The 22,847-nt window shown below is 37.5% G+C and overlaps 1 protein-coding gene across 3 annotated transcripts in view; it reads left to right on the top strand.

The window, feature by feature from the left end:
- The window catches only part of NEDD4 (NEDD4 E3 ubiquitin protein ligase), a 135,991-nt gene that overhangs the window by 10,582 nt on the left and 102,562 nt on the right, over window positions 1-22,847 (top strand). For 2 of the 3 annotated variants that reach the window (XM_027569567.2, XM_027569562.2), the window contains exons 2-3: window positions 4,889-4,962; window positions 22,749-22,827. In XM_027569567.2, coding sequence (XP_027425368.1) covers window positions 22,783-22,827 — 45 coding nt within the window. In that variant the 5' untranslated portion in view covers window positions 4,889-4,962; window positions 22,749-22,782. Of the gene's footprint in view, window positions 1-4,888; window positions 4,963-22,748; window positions 22,828-22,847 lie in introns of those variants that run through there. The other variant, XM_027569564.2, reaches the window with a different exon arrangement.

Here is a 22,847-nt window from a genome sequence, read left to right as displayed (position 1 = left end):
CCACGTATAAATATAACATCTGGTTCCTCTCCCCCCTTGTATCACTCAATTTCCTCAGAGAGAAGTCTTCCAGTCTTCTGTTTGGTGGCTATAGATCTGGCAGCCAGTGTTCTGGGTTCACTGTGTAAACTTTTCCTTGCTTTCCATAAAGTGCCTTATTCCTACTTTCGGCTACTTCAGAAAGCTTTGTGGTTAATCAGGAATTTGTCAGCCCCTGCTATGTGCCAAGTATTCTTCTGAGTTCCACAGAGAATACAAAGATAATGAAAAGATAAACTTCTTGAACTTCAAAATCTCACAGTTTTAATAGTGGAGAAAGACACATCGTTATCTCCTCAGATATGAGACCATATGTGATAAGTGCTATAAAAATGGGCCTTTAACAGCGAAAGGGGAAAATTCGTTTCAACTATGAAGGCTTTTAGAAAAGATAGCATTTGGACTTTGAAGGAAGGACAAGCCTTTAAAAAAAAAACTACACTTTAAAAAATTTATAAAAAAATTTGACAGGGAGAGAGTGAGAGAGAGAGAGAGAACAGCAGAGGGAGAGGGAGAAGTAGGCTTCTGGCTGAGCAGGGAGCCCGATGCGAGGCTCGATCCCAGGACCCTGGGAGCATGACCCGAGCCAAAGGCAGACGTTTAACTGACTGAGCCACCCAGGCACCCTACAGTTTAAAATTTATGAAAAGTTTAAGAAGTAAAAACCTTTATCATCTCATTATTTTATTTTTTAAAGGATTTATTTATTTGAGAGCAAGCAGGGGGAGGGGCAGAGGGAGAAGGAGAGAGAATCTCAAGCAGACTCCCTGCTAAGTGCTGAGCCTGGTGCTGAGCTCCGTCTCAGGACCCTGAGATCATGACCTGAGCCAAAACTGAGAGTCAGGTGCTCAACCAACAGAGCCAGCCAGGTGGCCCTTATCATCTCATTATTTTATTTCATTTTTTAAAATAGTTATATCACTGTTGCATATTTCCTTCTAATCTTTATCCATCAACATATCATTTTTACAGAGTTATCATAGAATAGATAACACTCTGCATCCTGATTTTTCTAGTTAACATAATTATTTTCTGTCATTAAATAATATTAATAATGCATTTTAAATGGCTGCTCAGATGATACAGGATTTTAACGATGAAGGGATAGGGGATAAAAAAGACTATCCCAGGCACAGGGAACCCAACTTGTGAAAAATCTCAGGGATAAGTAAACACAGGGTATCTTTTTTATAAAGTAGACTGACTGGAGGTGTGTGGGGGGGAATTAGGTATGGGAGGGAGGCAACAGAAGGGAGGCAGAATGATGAAGAGAGGAACAAAAATTCCTCCAAGACCTGTGAGAGATGGAAAGATCTAAGGCTCTGCATTTCCTATTCCTGGATTTTGGGGGGTTGAGAGAAGATTAGGGAGCAGTTAGAAGCTGTTTTTATGGCTTGTGGAGAAATCTGAGGCCTGGAAAGGTGCTTTTAATTTCTGTAGCCTCCTGCATAGATAACGCATTACTATTTTGTTTCGCACTGTCATGGAGAAAAATCACTTTGCCTAGGATTTGCAACTTTTCCATTTCACTTTCATAAATCAAGAAAGCTTTCTTAGGAGTAGAAGGGGCAAGTCTCAAGCTTTAAAGAAGAGCTGTGATCTATTTGGGGGTAATGTACCCATTTTGAATAAGGAGAAGATGTTTAATTTTCATTTCTTTTTCCCTCATTTGAGCACTATCCACATTTCTATTAACAGTACTTTGAATATCATGTTTCCAAAGTTATTGAAGAGTTCAGTCTCTTGTTGCAGCATTTATGTTGTTCTTCAGTTTCAAAGATACTGTGAGATACTATGATTTTTGCTTATGGTTGGGATTGCAAAGACTCGTTTTGGCAGTTTTCTAGCATTAATTTATAAAACGCACCTAAGTGAATGCAAATATGAAAATAAAGGGCATTTCTTATTTAATTTTATGACAGAATCTTAGATCAGGATAGCTTCACATCAGTTAACTACAACACCCAAGATAACTAGTTCTGATATTTGCGGTAGGAAATGCAAAGAGAAGATTTCAAAGTTAAGTGTGTTTGTGACTGTGAGTAATTTATCATTCTCTGGAATTTTTTAAATTAACACTCGTTACATTTTTCTCCGGGAGTCTTCTGGGGGATAGTTTCAGTTGAGGTTCCACCAATATGGATTAACTTTCTAAGAGGGGTGTGGTAATCTCTTTCCTCAATTAAGTTTATATATAAATTATAAACACTTGTCTGTGTTTACAAAAGTTGGGATTGTCAAATAACATTATTTGCTGATGGCACTTTTGATTACACTTTACCCCTTGAAAAACTTTGTATTTATTAAGTCATCACAGAAAAGACTTCTAATTTTCAGAATTCAGTGTTGGAGATCCATACCCATCTAATACCATTTCCCAGTCAACTGGTAGGTGAGAATTTGGCTGTTCAGACCAATAGAATACTCTAATGGGCCTGTTTATTCAATGAGACTTTTCCAGGAAGAAAGGGTGACTGCAAATCTCTTCAGATTTTTGGGGATAAGTCCCTGCAGAAAACTGAAGTTTCAGTTCACATATTTTCCTTTCTAATTTTTAATTCTATCTTTATTCTGATACCTGAGGATTTCCCTTCTTTCTTGCAAAATCAGCTATGTATTTAATTTTATTTGGGGCTATAGGAAACTTCTTTTTTACCTAGCATCTTTAGTAAGCATTTTTGTATTATCTGAATTTGTCATCTGAGTTTTGGAGCTAGTAGAATATTTCCATGATCATATTTATTCAGTGAAACTTCCAGGAATGAGGGTGGTTGTTAAGCATTTAGAAGTAGGAGAAGATTGAAATAAACATTCTGAGATGTGTATATTTTTGCCTTCTCAGACCTCTGCTCACAAGGGAATATGACTAACTACTTGCTGATGGAATGACTGTATAATAGACTCCATTAGGTTGCTATCTGTTGGGCAACATCTATTTCATATTTGTTGATCTTCTAAATGCTTCTGTGAATATTGCTATACTTATGTCCTTGAGTACATGAGTGAGAGTGTATCTAGGGGATAGACCTAAAAGTGGAATTTCTGGGTTATTGATTTAGAACTTTAGTAGATTTTCCAAATGTCTCTTGAAAATGATTCTTCAATTTATACTTCCTACCAACACCATATAAGAGTTTTCCCTGATTACTGGTGAGATTGAAAATCTTTTCAGGTGTTTACTGTCCATTCTCTGTGATTTCTTGTATTATGTTGTATATATTTCACTTACTGGTTTTTAGGATTTTTTTTTTGTATATTCTGGGTAATCATAATTTTTCAATGGCACACATTTTAGATACTTCCTCCTTGTCCATTCCCTTGACCTCTCATTTTGTTCATGGCATCTCTTCTCATACAAAAGGTATATAATTTTAATGTGAAATCTAACCACTTTTCCCATTAGAGTTTGTATTTTTAAAAATCCTTTCCTACCTCAGTGTCATGGAAGTATTCTAAAATTGCCTATGAAATTTTTAAAGTTTTCTTTTTTGCTTATAAGACTTTAATGTATCTGAAATTTGTTTTTGTATAGAGTATAAGATAGTGATTGAATGTTATTATTTACTTCTATACTCATTTTTACTCTTCCCTATGAATTTTACAATTTTTTGTTAAAATCCATGACAAAATCTGGGCGGGGGGAGTTGGAATTGTATTGAATTTATAGGTTACTTTGGAGAAAACAGACAATAATATGGGATATTTCCATCCGTGAACACAGTGAATTTCTTCATTTATTTAAGTCTTTGTGTTCTTCAATAACTTTTTATAATTTTATCCATAAAAGTTTTTTACATTTCTCATTAAGTCTGTTACTGTGTCTGATAGTTTTGCTTAATTGGGAATTTTTTAAAATATACGTTCTGTTTTATAATATTTTCTTACTCACCTTTTAATTTTGAACTATTTAAAATCTACAGGACAGTTGAAATAGTAGTATAATGAACACCTGTATACCCCTCAGCTAGAGCCACAAATTGATGACATTTTACTTATTCCCTTTATTTACACACACATTCAATTTTTTATTTGCTGAAACATTTAAGAAATATTGTACTTTATCATACTTTATCCCTAAATATTTCAATATGTGTCTCAAAAGACATCCTTATATAAAACCTTATAACAGTATTATGATATCCAGGAAATTTAATACTTGATTTGTTACAGTATCAATATACTATGGTTTTATTTAATGTATAATCTATTGAATGAGATTTTTAAAATAATGAGCATAGGGGAAAAAAGAGAGAGAGAGGGAAACCAAGAAACTGACTCTTAACTATAGAGAACAAACTGATGGTTACCAGAGGGGTGGTGGGCAGGGGGATGGGTTAAATAGGTTATGGGGTTTAAGGAGTACACTTGTGGTGAGCAACGGTTGTTTTATGTAAGAGTTGAATCACTAAATTGTACACCTGAAACTAATATTATACTGTATGTTAACTAACTGGAATTTAAATTAAAACTTAAAAAAATAATTACCTTTCTAAATAGTTATTACAAATGATTATAAGCTCTTGATTTTGTGTTATTGTGTACATAGCAACAATGAAAACATTAGTACTAAGAATTTGGCTGTAGATTTTCTTGGAAGCAATGATAAGTTCTTAATATAATATTTAACTCTAGTTTTTTTGGCTTTTCTTTGTAGATAATCAAGTTATCTAGAAATAATAATATAGTTTTTATTTTCTCTTATGTTATCTTTTAATCAAATTAATTCTTGAAGAAGAGTCCTTCAAGTAATTTTAAAATCCTGATTATTTGATATGTATATATTTAAAGGTATGTGTCTTGGGTATATTATAAAGTACATGAAAATAATATATAAATTTTTGTATTTTAGGCAAATTCACGAATTGTGAGGGTCAAAGTTATAGCTGGAATAGGCCTTGCCAAAAAGGATATCTTGGGAGCTAGGTAAGTATATTAAGTTGGGTTGTAATTTTAAACTGCCCTGGTTGATAATTTTTTTCTAAACTTTGGTGAGATGAATAATTGAATAATATTATTGGTAAATTATTGTGCAAAGTGGAATGATTATCTTTCCAATTGGTATTTCCAATAAATTCCTTGGTATCTACCACATGACAATGGTGGGGATTCTGGAAGGAATAGACCCAGAGAGTAGATTCCCAAACTGTATCTATGGATATCTGCTGACCCTGAGTCACACATGTGATAGCAGATTCAAAGCAACTTAGCTAAAGACAAAAGATCTGAATAGAGATAAGAGTTACTGCCTAAGAAACATGGTTGTGGTTCTCGTCCAGAGAAGATAATTAATCATCAGAAAAAGATTGCAGAATCCAGAGTCTCTACAACTTAACACTTAGAATGTATAGGATATAATTCAAAATTGTCTATAAAGAATCAGGAAAATGGAACACATTCTCAGTAGAAAAAGGAAAATATGTTCAAAAACATGTTTATACTTGATATTATACCACTAAAGATTAGAAATCTCAAGAATGAGATAGAAACCATTAAAGAAAATTGTAGAACTGAAAATTTTATAATATTTGAAATTAAAAGTCAGGTGGAATTAACAGCAGAATTCAGATGAAGAGGAAAACTTAACTGAACTTAAAAGTAGATCAGTAGAAATTATTTCCTAATTAGCAAATGAGAGAAATGGGGCAACTGGGTGGCTCAGTCAGGTAAGTGTCCAACTCTTGGTCTCGGCTCAGGTCTCAATCTCAGGGTGGGGAGTTCAAGCTGTGCCTTGGGCTCCGCACTGGGTATGGAGCCTATGGAAAAGAAAAAAGAGAGAGAGAGACAAAGATTGAAAAAATTTTTAAAAATGAACAGTGATTCAGGAACTTCTTAGGTATATCAGACAGTCTAACATACATGAAGTTAAAGTCCTAGAAATAGAGGAGAGGGGGGAAAATGAGGTAAAATATTTTTTAAAGAAATGGCCAACTTTTAAAAATTTGATGAAAGATACGAATATATAGTATTCAAAAATTGCAAGCAGAATAACACTAAGAAGAACTACTGAGGCACATCATAGGCTAACTGTTGAAAGCCAAGTATAAAAAAAAATCCTGACAGAAGAAAGAGAAGAAAATGACATATTACATACATGGGAACTACAATTCAATTAAGGGCTGACTTCTCCCAAGAAACTATGGAGGCCAGAAGAAATTGGAACAATAGAATAACAATCATCAATCCAGAATTCTTTATTCAGTGAAAATATCAGGATGATGACAAAATAATGACATTTTCAGGTAAAACTATGAGATTTTATTATTGGCAGACCTGCACTATAAGAAGAGGTAAAGGAAGTTCTTCCAGCGAAAAAAGAATAGATAATAGATGGAAACTCAGATCCTCAGAAAAGAATAAGGAAATGGGAATATGAAAAACTTACAACAGTTCTTACAGGATTTTTATTACATATAGATGGAATATATATAACAACTATAGCATAAAGGGATGGGTATGGGTTATCATCACGAAAAGAACAACTATTTTTAGTTGCTGCCGAGGCATTTTACATTATAACAACCCTGCTCACACCCCAATTTTGGACATTTAGATAAGGACCTAAGATTAGGATTCCGGCCACAAGTTACCATTATGCTTTTCCCAGGACACCCTTTTTAAAATAACCACTTAGAATTAAGACCACAAAAAGTTAGTGACCTCTACCCCAACCACTTTATAAGTAATAGGTGCTTGCCACCCTGTTCTTCATCTCTTGCTCTCTCATGACCTGGTAACAGAGGACTGCCTTTCCTGTGTCTCATTGCTCCTCCCCATTTCCTCCCATTTCTGAGATCTGTAAGTAACAAATCTTGTGCTTTACTTCCTTTATGTGGGTATATTAAAAATGCCTTCAATCAAAATGACCCTGGGGTTTTCACTACCAGAGAGTGGGAGCTCAGATGCTGAAGGAGCTACCTGTCAGCCCCATGTGGGTGGTTTATTCCTCTTCACTCAGTAGATCCTAATTTGCTATTTCTTAATTCAATACACTAGCTTCAGCTCCTCAAAACTCTTATGGACCTGTTTACTCAACTAAATAAATGTTTATTAGAGTGGTACAATATTAAATGTAAGTGGAATAAAAAATTAAGGATGTGTTTTGTAATATCTAGATAAACCACTAAAAGTAATGTAAAGAATTGTAGATAAAAAACCAGCAGACATTTTTAAATGAAATTCCTGAAAAAATAATTAAATGAAAGCCCAGGAAAGGAAGAATAAATGATCTAAATGATCAAGAAAAAAAGGGGAAGGGGAAGAACAGAAAACCAATAATAAACTGGTAGACCTAAATCCAACCTTATCAATAATAGCATTAAACATTAAGGGACTAAGGTAAATATGAAGCAGAGGTTATTTGAATGGATTGAAAAACAAGACCCAATTACATATTGTTTATGAAAGATATATTTAAAATATAAAGACACAGCTAAGGTGAAATAAAATGGACCCAAAGAAATATGCCACATAGACAGTAAGCACAAAAAGACTGAAGTAGATTTATTAATATCTGATAAAATAGATTTCAACACCAGAAAGTATTTGCAGACATGTCATAACAATGAAAGAGTAACCAGGAGGCCATAACAATCATAAATCACAAATAAATTATAAAACAATCATAAATATGTACCTATTAACAGAACTTGAAAATATATAAAGCAATGCTGGACAGAATTAAAAGGATAAATAAAAAATTCCATGATCATATGGAGATATTAATGCCTCTCTCAGCAATAGATGAAACAACTAGATTAGAAAATCAACAAAAACAGAAATTTGAACAATATTATGAACAACTTCAACATAAGGAACAAACACTATTTCTAACAACTACCCATATACACTATTTTCAAGTGGATGTAGTACATTCACCAGCATAGCCCATAAATGTATTATTTATTTCTGCATGACTATGATTACCATAAACTTAGCTTAAAAGAACAAACACTTATTATCTCAGTTTCTGTGGGTCAGAATCCTTGCATGGTTTAGCTTTGTTGTCTGCTTCAGGGTCTCGCAGAACTGCAGTCAAGGTATTGGCTAGGTGACCTCATCTGAGGCTTATTTGGGGAAGAATCCACTTTCAAACTCATGTGGTTATTGATAGCATTCAGTTCCTTGTAGCTGCCAGACTGAGGGCTTCAGTTTTGCTGGCTGTCAGCCAGAGGCCACCCTAAGTTCCTTACTGTATGACTTTCATACGGCAGCTTGCAAGCTAACAGCTTACTTTTTCAAAGCTAGCAAAGGAGGGCGTCTCTAAGCATAGATGGGTTACAGTCTTCCATAATACAATCACATATATTTTGTCACTTTTGCCATAATATATTGGTTAGAATACATAGGTCCTACCCACATTTAAGAAGAGGATAACACAAAGGGCATGAACATTAGGAGGTAGGGATAATAGGAGCTACCCTAGAGTCTGTCAGCCATAAAATGTGTTGGGCCATAAAACAATAAATCAAACAACTGCAAAATTCACATTCTTTTCAAGTGCATATGAGACATAGACCATGTTAGAACATAGACCATGTTAGGACAAGTTTCAGGAATTTTGAAAACATTGAAATTATATAGATGATGTTCTCTGATAACAGTGGAATTAAATTATGAATAAACGGCATTATGATATTTAGAAAAACCCCAAATATTTGGAAATAAAACAATGTTCTTCTAAATAATCTATGGGCCAAAGAAGAAACCACAAGAGAAAGTAGAAAACATTTTAAACAGAATGAACAGAATGAAAATGAAAATACAGCAATATCAAAATTTTGGGGATGCAGCTAGAGTAATATTTAGAGGAAAATGTATAGATTTAAAATGCCTAATTTAGAAAAGGAGCAAAATCTAATGAATGATTTGAGTTCTGATCTTAAGAAATTAGAAAAAGGGGGCACCTAGGTGGCTCAGTCATTAAGCGTCTGCCTTCTGCTCAGGTTATGATCCCAGAGTCCTGGGATCAAGCCCCGCATCAGGCTCCCTGCTCCGTGGGAAGCCTGCTTCTCCCTCTCCCACTCCCCCTGCTTGTGTTCCCTCTCTCTGTGTGTCTCTCTCTGTCAAATAAATAAATAAAATCTTAAAAAAAAGAAATTAGAAAAAGAAGAGCAAATTAATTTCCAAGTAAGTAAAAGGAAGAAAATAATAAAGGTAAGGGCAGAAATTCGTGAAGTAGAAAATGCATAATGATAGGAAAAAAATCATTGCAGTCAAAAGCTTGTTTTTTGAAGGGATCAATAAAATTTTAAACTTCTAGCTAGAATTGATCAAGAACAAAAGAGAGAAGGCACAAATTACCATAATGGGAATGAAAGCAGAGGCATTGCTATAGATCCTATGGAATTGAAAAAGACAAAAAAGGAACACTGTGCACAACTTCATACCAATAAGGAATCGTACACAACTTAGATGAAGTAGACAAAATCCTTGAAAGACAAAAATTACCAAAATTAATCACAGAAGAAATAGGAAGTTTGAATAGCCCTATGTTGACCAATATATATTAATATAAGATCAGGTGAGCATTTTTCTAGGAACGTAATGGTTTATGCAACATTTAAAAAAAAGTATCAGTGTAGGATATAGTGGAAGTGCTTTCTCTTCCAGCCTCTTTGGTCTCAGCTAAAGAAACAAGATGACAAAGGGCACATCATCATTTAGAAAGCGTCACAGTAAGATGCACATGGTATGCCGCTACTGTAGTTCTAAGGCCTACTACTTTCAGAAGTCGACCTATGGCAAATGTGGCTATCCTGTTGAGCAGAAGAGAGAGTATGACTAGCCAAAGCTAAAAGACGAAATACCACTGGGACTGGTTGAATGAGGCACTCAAAAATTGTATACCGCAGATTCAAGCATGGAGTCCATGAAGGAACAACAACTAAACTCTGTTGGGGCCTCCAGTTCATCTTAAGGATTTCAACAGTTAGTCACCACAATAATAAATGTTCTGATTAAAAAAAAAAAAATCTATCAACGGCCTGGATGTCTCAGTCAGTTAAGTGTCTGCTTTTAGCCCAGGTCATGATCTCAGGGTCCTGGGATCAAATCCCACATCAGGCTCCTTGCTCAGTGGGGAGCCTGCTTCTCCCTCGACCCCTCCCCCCACTCATGCTGTCTCTCTCTCTTCCAAATAAATAAATAAAATCTTAAAATCTATCAATGTAATTCATCATATTAATATGGTACAGAAGAAAAAAACACATTACTTCAGTGGGCATAGGAAGTACTTTGACAAAATCCAACACCTGGGGGGGGGCGGAGCAAGATGGCGGAGGAGTAGGAGACCTGGATTTCGTCTGGTCTCAGGAATTCAGCTGAATAGGGATCAAAACATTCTGAACACCTACGAACTCAACAGGAGATCGAAGAGGAGAGTAGCAACAACTCTGAACAGAGAAGCGACCACTTACTGGAAGGTAGGACGTGCGGAGAAGTGAATCCAAGGCGATATTCGGGAGGATAGACGGAGGGGGAGGGGAACTCCATTGGCCGCTTCTGGCAAGTGATAGAGCCGCGGAGCACAAAATCAGACCTTTTAGAAGTCGGCTCCGCTGAGGGACATCGCTCCAGTGGCTAAGCGGGTGGTGGAATCCTCCCCGGACAGTGTGGTCTCAGGACCCTTGGGGGTCACAGAAAGACCGGGGGTGCCTGAGTGCAGCAGAGCTCCCAGGTATCAGAGCAGGGAAGCCGGCTGCAGAGACGGAGCCGAGGCACGGGCTCTCAGCTCGGGGTTGCCATAAACTGTGATCCGCGGCCCGTTTGGGCCACTGCTCCTCCAGCAGGGGGATTCTCCAGCGGCAGATTCAGGGAGACTCCCCTTCCTCGCTGGGGAGGAGCAGCGCGGGAGCGCACTGCAGCGATCTGCTGGGTTTGGAGACTCCACATGGGGTCGGGTGCCAGAGATAGAAACGCTCGGTCACAGGCTGGGTGAGCACAGAGTGCACCGGAGACCGGGGAGACGGGAGTGACTGCTTTTCTCTGGGGCGCACTGAGGAGCGGGGCCCCGAGTTCTCAGCTCCTCCGGGTGGAGATTGGGAGGCCACCGTTTTTGCCCTGGTCCTCCAAACCTGTACCGAGAGCTTGCAGGGAACAAAAGCTCCTGAGAGCAAACCCAAACAGCTTGCTTAGCCCAGACCGACAAGGGCGGGGCAATTCAACCTCTGGCAAAGACATTTGGGAACCACGGCAACAGGCCCCTCCCCCAGAAGATCAGCACCAACAGCCAGCAAGCCAAGACCAAGTTTACCGATCAAGGAGAACGGGAGAACTCCAGCGCTAGGGGAATACTGCACAAAGAATTCATGGCTTTTTTTTACCATGATTCATTAGTTCATCAAAGTTAATTTTTTTAACTTTTTTTTTCTTTTTCCCTTTTTCAAGCAACATCTTATCAATCCCTTTTTTAAAAATTTTTTATTTTTCATTTTTAGAGTCATATTTTATCCCTTCATAGTAGTTACCCTTATTTTTGGCATATATATATAAGTTGTTCTCTCTTTAAAATTTTGAGATACAGTTTCTTCTAACAGATCAAAATATACCCTAAATCACTAGTGTATGGCTTTGTTCTATTCTCCTGCCTGATCAAATTCTCTCCCTTTTTTCTTTTTTTTTAAATCTTCTTTCTTTTTTCAAACAACTTCTTATCAATTCCTTTTATAAAATCTTTTATAATTTTCATCTTTACAGTCATCTTCCATCCCTTCATTGTATCAACCCTTATTTTGTACATATATGTCTTTCTTCCTTTAAAATTTTAGGAGGCATTTTTTTCTAACAGACCAAAATATGCCCAAAATCTAGTGTGTGGCACTGATCTATGCACTAGGCTGATCATATTTGATCATATTCTGCCTTTTTTATATTGTTATGTTTTTATCTTTTTTTTCTTTTTTTTCTCTTTCTTTTTTCTTTCTTTCCCTTTCTTTTCCCCTGGTTTCAGGTCTTTTCTGATTTGTATACAGTATATTTGCTGGGGACGTTGTAAACCTGTTAGCATTTTGTTCTCTCATTCATCTATTCTCCTCTGGACAAAATGACAAGACGAAAAATATCACCTCAGCAAAAAGAACAAGAGGTAGTACCGTCAGCAATATCACCTCAGCAAAAAGAACAAGAGGTAGTACCGTCAGCCAGGGACCTACTCAATACGGACATTAGTATGATGTCGGACCTAGAGTTCAGAATCATGACTTTAAAGATACTAGCTGGGCTTGAAAAGAGTGTGGAAGGTATTAGAGAAACCCTTTCTGGAGAAATGAACTAAAATCTAATGAAGTCGAAATCAAAAAGGCTATTGATAAGGTGCAATCAAAAATGGGGGCACTAACTGCTAGGATAAATAAGGCAGAAGAGAGAATCAGTGATATAGAAGACCAAATGATGGAAAGTAAAGAGGCTGAGAAAAAGAGAGATAAACAACTACAGGATCACGAGGGCAGAATTCGAGAGATAAGTGATATGATAAGATGAAACAACATTAGAATAATTGGGATCCCAGAAGAAGAAGAAAGAGAGAGAGGGGCAGAAGATACATTGGAGCAAATTATAGCAGAGAACTTCCCTAATGTGAGGAAGGAAACAGGCATCAAAATCCAGGAGGCACAGAGAACCCCTCTCAAAATCAATAAAAATAGGTCAACACCCCGACATCTAATAGTAAAACTTACGAGTCTCAGAGACAAAGAGAAAATCCTAAAAGCAGCTTGGGAGAAGAGATATGTAACCTACAATGGTAGAAATATTAGATTGGCAACAGACCTATCCACAGAGACCTGGCAGGCCAGAAAGGACTGGCAAGATATCTTCAGAGCACTAAATGAGAAAAATACGCAGCCAAGAATACTATATCCAGCTAGGCTGTCATTGAAAATAGAAGGAGAGATAAAAAGCTTCTAGGACAAACAAAAACTAAAGGAATTTGCAAACACGAAACCAGCCCTCCAAGAAATATTGAAAGGGGTCCTCTAAGCAAAGAGAGAGCCTAAAAGCAGCATAGATCAGAAAGGAACACAGACAATATACAGTCACAGTCACCTTACAGGCAATACAGTGGCACTAAATTCATACCTTTCAATAGTTACCCTGAATGTAAATGGGCTAAATGCCCCAATCAAAAGACACAGGCTATCAGATTGGATTAAAAAACAAGACCCATTGATATGCTGTCTGCAAGAGACTCATTTTAGACCCAAAGACACCCCCAGATTAAAAGTGAGGGGGTGGAACAACCATTTACCATGCTACTGGACGCCAAAAGAAAGCTGGGGTGGCAATCCTTATATCAGACAAATTAGATTTTATTTTATTTTTTTAAAAGATTTATTTATTTGAGAGAGCGAGAATGAGAGAGAGAGAGAGAGTACATGAGAGGGGGGAGGGTCAGAGGGAGAAGCAGGCTCCTCACTGAGCAGGGAGCCCGATGTGGGACTCGATCCTGGGACTCCATGATCATGACCTGAGCCGAAGGCAGTCGCTTAACCAACTGAGCCATCCAGGCACCCCAAATTAGATTTTAAAACAAAGACTGTAAAAGAGATGAAGAAGGACACTATATCCTACTTAAAGGGTCTATTCAACAAGAAGATCTAACAACTGTAAATATCTATGCCCCTAACATGGGAGCAGCCAATTATATAAGGCAATTAATAACAAAAGTGAAGAAACACATTGACAACAATACAATAATAGTGGGGGACTTTAAACCCCTCTGACTGAAATGGACAGATCATCTAAGCAAAAGATCAACACGGAAATAAAGACTTTAAGTGACACACTGGCCCAAATGTACTTCACAGATACATTCAGAACATTCCATCCCAAAGCAACGGAATACACATTCTTCTCTGGTGCCCATGGAACATTCTCCAGAATTGATCACATCCTAGGTCACAAATCAGGTCTCAACCGGTACCAAAAGATTGGAATCATTCCCTGCATATTTTCAGACCACAATGCTTTGAAACTAGAACTCAATCACAAGAGGAAAGTCAGAAAGAACTCAAATACATGGAGGTTAAAGAGCATCCTACTAAAGAATGAATGGGTCAACCAGGAAATTAAAGAAGAATTAAAAAAATTCATGGAAACCAATGAAAATGAAAACACAACTGTTCAAAATCTTTGGGATACAGCAAAGGCAGTATAGCAATACAAGCCTTTCTCAAGAAACAAGAAAGGTCTCAAATACACAACCTAACCGTACACCTAAAGGAGCTGGAGAAAGAACAGCAGATAAAGCCTAAACCCAGCAGGAGAAGAGAATTAATAAAGATCAGAGCAGAAATCAATGAACTAGAAACCAAAAGAACAGTAGAAAGATCAACGAAACTAGGAGCTGGTTCTTTGAAAGAATTAACAAGATTGATAAACCCCTGGCCAGACTGATCAAAAAGAAAGAGAAATGACCCAAATCAACAAAATCATGAATGAAAGAGGAGAGATCACAACCAACACCAAAGAAATACAAGCAATTATAAGAACATATTATGAGCAACTCTATGCCAGCCAGTTAGATAACCTGGAAGAAATGGGTGCATTCCTAGAGATGTATCAACTACCAAAATTGAACCAGGAAGAAATAGAAAACCTGAACAGACCTATAACCACTAAGGAAATTGAAGCAGTCATCCAAAATCTCCCAACAAACAAAAGCCCAGGGCCAGATGGCTTCCCAGGGGATTTCTATCAGACATTTAAAGAAGAATTAATACCTATTCTCATGAAACTCTTCCAAAAAATAGAAATGGAAGGAAAACTTCCAAACTCATTTTATGAGGCCAGCATTATCTTGATCCCAAAACCAGACAAAGACCCCATCAAAAAGGAGAATTACAGACCAATATCCTTGCTGAACATGGATGCAAAAATTCTCACCAAAATACTAGCCAATAGGATCCAACAGTACTTTAAAAGGATTCTTCACCATGACCAAGTGGGATTTATCCCTGGGCTGCAAGGTTGGTTCAACATCCACAAATCAATCAACGTGATACAATACATTAACAAAAGAAAGAACAAGAATCTTATGATCCTCTCTATAGATGCAGAAAAAGCATTTGACAAAGTACAGCATCCTTTCTTGATCAAAGCTCTTCAGAGTATAGGGATAGAGGGTTCATACCTCAATATCATAAAAGCCATCTATGAAAAACCTACAGCGAATATCATTCTCAATAGGGAAAAGCTGAGAGCTTTTCCCCTAAGGTCAGGAAGGCGGCAGGGATGTCCACTCTCACCACTGCTATTCAACATAGTATTAGAAGTCCTAGCCACAGCAATCAGACAACAAAAAGAAATCAAAGGCATCCAAATCGGCAAAGAGGATGTCAAACTCTCACTCTTTGCAGATGATATGATACTCTATGTGGAAAACCCAAAAGACTCCACCCCAAAACTGCTAGAACTCATACAGGAATTCAGTCAAATGGCAGGCTATAAAGTCAATGCACAGAAATCAGTGGCATTCCTATACACCAACAACAAGACAGAAGAGAGACAAATCAAGGAGTCGATCCTATTTACAATTGCACCCAAAACCATAAGATACCTAGGAGTAAGTTTAACCAAAGAGGCAAAGGATCTGTACTCATAAAACTATAAAATACTCAGGAAAGAAATTGAAGAAGACCCAAAGAAATGGAAAAACGTTCCATGCTCATGGATTAGGAGAACCAACATTGTGAAGATGTCAATGCTACCTAGAGCAATCTACACATTCAGTGCAATCCCCATCAAAATACCATCCACTTTTTTCAAAGAAATGGAACAAATAATCCTAAAATTTGTATGGAACCAGAAGAGACCCCAAATAGCCAGAGGAATATTGAGAAAGAAAAGCAAAGCTGGCGGCATCACAATTCCGTACTTCCAGCTCTGTTACAAAGCTGTCATCATCAAGACAGTATGGTACTGGCACAAAAACAGACACAGCTCAATGGAACAGAATTGAGAGCCCAGAAATGGACCCTCAACTCTATGGTCAACTTATCTTTGACAAAGCAGGAAAGAATGTCCAATGGCAAAAAGACAGTCTCTTCAACAAATGGTGTTGGGAAAATTGGACAGCCACATGCAGAAGAATGAAACTGGACCATCTCCTTACACCACACACAAAAATAGACTCCAAATGGTTGAAAGACCTAAATGTGAGACGAGTCCATCAAAATCCTAAAGGAGAACACAGGTAGCAACCTCTTCGACCTCAGCCGCAGCAACTTCTTCCTAGAAACATCGCCAAAGGCAAGGGAAGCAAGGACAAAAATGAACTATTGGGATTTCATAAGATAAAAAGCTTTTGCACAGCAAAAGAAACAGTCCACAAAATCAAAAGACAACCGACAGAATGGGAGAAAATATTTGCAAATGACATATCAGATAAAGGGCTGGTATCCAAAATCTATAAAGAACTTATCCAACTCAACACCCAAAGAACAAATAATCCAATCAAGAGATTGGCAGAAGACATGAACAGACATTTTTCCAAAGACGACGTCCATATGGCCAACAGACACATGAAAAAGTGCTCAACATTGCTCGGCATCAGGGAAATCCAGATCAAAACCTCAATGAGATACCACCTCACACCAGTCAGAATGGCTAAAATTAACAAGTCAGGGAACGACAGACGTTGGCGGGGATGTGGAGAAAGGGGAACCCTCCTACACTGTTTGTGGGAATGCAAGCTGGTGCAACCCCTCTGGAAACAGTATGGAGGTTCCTCAAACAGTTGAAAATAGAGCTACCATATGATCCAGCAATTGCACTACTGGGTATTTACCACAAATATACAAATGTAGGGATCCGAAGGGGTACGTGCACCCTGATTTTTTTTTTTTTAAGATTTTATTTATTGAGAGAGAGAGAGAGAAACAGTATGAGAGGGGAGAAGGTCAGAGGGAGAAGCAGGCTCCCCGCTGAGCCGGGAGCCTGATGTGGGACTCGATCCCAGGACTCCAGGATCATGACCTGAGCTGAAGGCAGTCGCTTAACCAACTGAGCCACCCAGACGCCCACCCCGATGTTTATAGCAGGAATGTCCACAATAGCCAAACTGTGGAAAGAGCCAAGATGTCCATCGACAGATGAATGGATATAGAAGATGTGGTATATATACACAATGGAATATTATGCAGCCATCGAAAGGAATGAGATCTTGCCATTTGCAATGACATGGATGGAACTGGAGGGTGTTATGCTGAGTGAAATAAGTCAATCAGAGAAAGACATGTATCATATGACCTCACTGATATGAGAAATTCTTAATCTCAGGAAACAAACTCAGTGTTGCTGGAGTGGTGGGGGGTTGGAGGGATTGGGTGGCCGGGTGATAGACATTGGGTAGGGTATGTGCTATGGTGAGCGCTGTGAATTGTGCAAGACTGATGAATCACAGATCTGTACTTCTGAAACAAATAATGCAACATATGTTAAGAAAAAAGAGAAAGAAGAAGATAGCAGGAGGGGAAGAATGAAGGGGAGTAAGTCGGAGTGGGAGACGAACCATGAGAGACGATGGACTCTGAAAAACAAACTGAGGGTTCTAGAGGGGAGGGGGTAGGGGGATGGGTTATACTGGTGGTGGGTATTAAAGAGGGCACATTTTTCATGGAGTACTGGGTGTTTTGCACAAACAGTGAATCATGGAACACTACATCAAAAACTAATGATGTAATATATGGTGATTAACATAACAATAAAAAATAAAAAAAATCCAACACCTGTTCATAGTAAAAAAAAAAAAAAATCTCAGCAAGCTGAGAATAAAATATAAGACTGGTTTAACATCCAAAAATTAATCAGTGTAGTTCATCGTATTAATAGAATAAATGAAAAATACATGATCATTTCAATGAAAGCAAAAAAGCATCTGACAAAATTCAGCACCCATTCATGATAGAAACTCCAAACAAATTAGGGAGAGATGGGAATGTTCTAAACCTAATTAAGGTCATTGTGAAAAAAACAATAGTAACGTCATTCTCAATGGTGACAATCTGAATGCTTTCTACTTAAATTCAGGAATAAGACAAGGTTTTTGCTCTTACAGTCAATTCAACACTGTACTGGATGTTCTAGCTGCCTAATGTGGCAAGGAGAAGAAATTAAAGTAATGCAGACTGAAAAGGAAGGAAACTTTATTTGCAGACAACATGATATGTACATGGAAAGCCCTAAAGAATGTACAAAAAAATCTGACAGATTTTTTTGGTACAGGGTACCAAAGGCCATAAGATACAAACACAATGTACCAAAATCGATTATATTTTTATATCCTATCAATGAACAATTGGAAAATAAATTTTTAAAATATCCATTTACAATAGCATAAAAATAAAACTCAGAGGGATGCCTGGGTGGCTTATTTGGTTAAACATCTGACTCGTGATCTTGGCTCGGGTCTTAATTTCAGCATTGTGAGTTCAAGCACCATGTTGGGCTCCACACTGGGCATGGAGCCTACTTAAAAAAAAAAAAAAAGAAAGAATTTAGAAATAAACGTAAGAAAAGATTTGCAGGCACTGTACACGAAAGCTACAAAACATTCCTGAGGGAAATTGAAGATATAAATCAATGGATAAACATGCTATGTTCATGGATTGAAAGATTCACTGGTGTTAGAGTTTTATCTTTCTTCAAATTAATTAGATCTGGCACAATCCCAGTCAAAATCCCAGTATGTGTTTTTGGAGGAATTGATAAACTGATTCCATTATTTTTATGGAAAGTGAAAGGACATAGAATAAACCAAAACAATTTCATAAAAGAAGAAAAAAATTGGAGAAGTTATGCTACCTACCTAATTTCAAGACTTACTATACAGCTGTAGTAATATATAAGAATATATATTGTTCAGTATAATAGAAGAAAGAGCATAGAAACACACACACATGCACACACACACGCACACTCACACGCACACATACACACACCCACACAACACACATGAACACATACATGCACGCACATACACACATTAAAACACATGCACACACATACACGAACATACATGCACACACATATGCACACATACACGCACACACGTTAAAACACATGCACACACGTACACATGCACAAACACACACATACATGCACACACGTACACACATGCACACAAACACGTTCACACACTCATGCACGCACACATACACACACGCACACTCGCGCGCACACATGCACACATGTCCACACATACATGCACACACATACACACATGCCCACACACACATGCCCACACATACACATGCACACGCAGACATGCGCGCACACACACGCACACACACACAAATGCACACGCACACACATGCCCACACGCATACATGCGCGCACACACATGCACATTCACACACATGCACACACGCACAGACATGCACATATACATGCATACACATGTGCGCACACACATGCACATACACACATGCTCACACATTCACACGCACATAAACACGCACACATACATGCCCACGCACATGCACACACATACAGACATGCACGCACACATGCGGGCACACGCACACACACGCACATACATACACATATGCACGCGCACACACGCACACAATGCACACACACATGCACACAGACATACATGCATACACATGCGCACACTCACGTACACACATACATGCACATACACACATGCACACAAACACGCACACACACAGGCACACACACATAGACATGCACATGCATACTCACATGCACACACGTAGAGACATGCACGCACACACAGATGCACACACACATGCCCACACACATGCACACGTACGCACACACATGCACACACACATGCGTACTCACAATGCACACACATCCATACATGCACATATATACACACATGCACACTCACATACACACATGCACACATATACACACATGCACACACACACACATACACAGATGCACACACACATTCACACATGCACACACACACATATACATGGCTAGTTGTTTTTCACCAAAATGTGTAAAGGTAATTCAAGAGAAGGATAGTCTTTGGTACTGGAACAACAGGTTCTCTCTATGGAACAAAATGAATCTTGTTCCTTACTACATATCACATAGAAAATTAATAAGAGCTAAAATTATAAAACTTCTACAGGGACACATAGGAGAAAATCTGTGCTCTACTGGGTTACACAAAGATTTCTTGAATGGGACTTAAAAAGTATGAACTATAAAGGAAGAAAAATGTTAAAATATACTTCATCAGAATTAAAAACTTTTGTTTGCAAGACACAGGTAAGAATAGGAAAAGGCAAGCCACAGATTGGGAGAAAATACTTTCAAAACATTTGATAGAAGACTTTAATTCGCAATATATAATGACCTCTTACAACTCAAAAATAATGTGATAAAACAGCCAATTAAAAAATGGGCAAAACCCTTCTCAGACCTTTTAGTTCTGAGTAGGAACAGTAAGAAGTTGTTCTTACGATGTTAGGAATAATGGTTGTAATGTATTGGCATAATTTACTTGAATGTCTTTAATTTTGATATTAACATCAGCATAAATCTATTTTTGCTACCAGATGATAGCTATTTTCATGTACTCAACTTCCCTCCGCATTGTATTAATCTGTTACTCAGTGTTAGTCTTAATTTTTCTGTGTTGGAAATATGTATTGCATGAGTATCTGTAAATCATGACAAAATGCAAACCATTTTCTGAGACTTTTGTTTTGGGTCAAGCATTGATAGGAAGTTGCTAGCTTATTTTATTCATGATGATTTTATCTTCCTTTGTTACCCTCAGAGGATACTATTTTTTTAAAGGATATCTGTAAATCTTCTAAACAGTTGTGTGTAAGATTATTTTCTGTTTCAGTCCCACCCTTCCACCTATACACCATTTTCTACAAAAGCTCCTACTAATTCATTTATCCCCTTCATGTAGCTAGTTGACTGTGAATAAGTAACATGGAAAAGGCAAAAAAAAAAAAAAAAAAAATGGGCAAAACCCTGAAACAGACATTGTCTGTGGACTATCCAGGTGAAAGTGTCTAGCTGGGTGGTGAGATCGAGGATATATATTTGTATTTACATTCACATTAATATTTATATTTGAGAGTACGTAGTTGTTAAAGCCATAGATCAGATTGTGAAGGGAAAATGTTGAGGGAACAAAAGGCTAAGGGCAATACTTTAGGGAATTTCAGTATTTAACTGGTAAATTGCAGGAGAGGAGCCTAAGAAAGAGACCAAGAGGGAACAGTTAGAATAGTATGAAGACAACCAGAAAGGGGGTGTGTCATGAAAGCAAATGAGATTAGTTTCAAAGAGAAAGTAGTTAGTAGTATCAAAAATAGGACCAACAAAATACATGCCTGAAAGGTGTTGATTGCTTTAGCAAATTGGTGACTTTTAGAGAGCAGTTTCAGAGGAATGGGTCAGAAGGAAAGAGGTAAAAACCAAATTCTAGGGCTTTCCAGAGCAGCGGGAGTTGAGGAAATGAAGAAAGGGAGGTGGTTGGCTATGTGGCTGAGAACATGGCCTGTGGAGCCAGGTGCTTGAGTGTTGGTTCTCATCCTTGTGCTTACTAGTGGTATGATCTGCGATGAGTTGACTGACCTATCTCTTTGTACCAAATAAAGACAATAATCATACCTACCTCATAGGTAGTTATAAGGATTCCAAGAGTTAATTTTATACACACACACACACACACACACACTGTTTAGAATGGTGCCTGGCACAGAGTAATGTTATGCAAGTATTAGTCATTATTGTTATTAATATTATTGCAGATTATTTTCCTGGAAAGTTTGAAATGGGAAGAAAGACAATCTAGCTCACTCTGCTGGAGGAAGGAGGGAGAGTTAAGGAGGGGGGAGTTTAAAAATGTATTTATAGGATTAGAAAAAAAATCAAAAGAAAAGCTGAAAATATAAAAGGGAAAAGTGAAAACAGATGATGCAAGTTTCCAGAGCAGGTGGGAGCAACATGCACAAAGAGGAATTGGCCGCAAACAGGGGGCACAATACCTGAATCACTCAGGTTAGGGGTAAGGATGAGTTATGATAAATACCAGGAGGTTGGGAGTGGTCTGATGGCTTTGATTTTTGTCAATTAAAGTAAGAGGTAAGGTTGTATGAGGAAATGGGAGGGGGAGTTGGTGGTGGAGAATTATGAGTATTTAGGATCCCCAGAGGAAATTGGAGAAATTCGACCATGGACAAGTAAAGTGTTGACAGTCTTTTGCTTTGCAAACTTAAATATCACAAGATTTTTTTTTTCATGTCTCTTTGTAGAAAGGGTTACATGACACATAATTATTTTCAACAGAAAGCACTTTGTCTTATTTTGTAAAAAAAAAAAGTTTACACCCGTGAGATAACTTGGAACAACCTGAGGTCTTGCAAAGCTAGTCTTGAGAATCATTAAATTAACCATCTTAACCCGAAAGAAGAAAGAATGTAATAAAAATTGAACAAAATTTCAAAAAATCCAAAAAGGTTAGAAATCATTAAATTAGATTAAAAAGTTTTCTTTCCAATTCTTTGTCTATTTTACTAACACAGTACTTTAGCTTTTTAACAAGATGCAAAAACTACTATAATTACTTATTCCTGCCTAAGGAACCCTTCCTTCTAAGCATAGGAAATAATTATAAAAATTGCTAACAAGGAAAAATCTGATTTTTGTAGTTTGAGCAATCTGAGTTTAAGAATAAGCAACAATTATTAATTTATTTTTTATTTTAACAGTGATCCTTATGTGAGAGTGACATTATATGACCCAATGAATGGAGTTTTTACAAGTGTGCAAACGAAAACCATTAAAAAGGTTAGACTTAGCAGTATTCA

This window comes from Zalophus californianus, chromosome 6, assembly GCF_009762305.2.
Source record: "Zalophus californianus isolate mZalCal1 chromosome 6, mZalCal1.pri.v2, whole genome shotgun sequence".
Lineage (NCBI taxonomy): Eukaryota > Metazoa > Chordata > Mammalia > Carnivora > Otariidae > Zalophus > Zalophus californianus.
The sequence above is the reverse complement of the archived record's forward strand: the minus strand, read 5'-3'. Positions and strand labels throughout refer to the sequence as shown.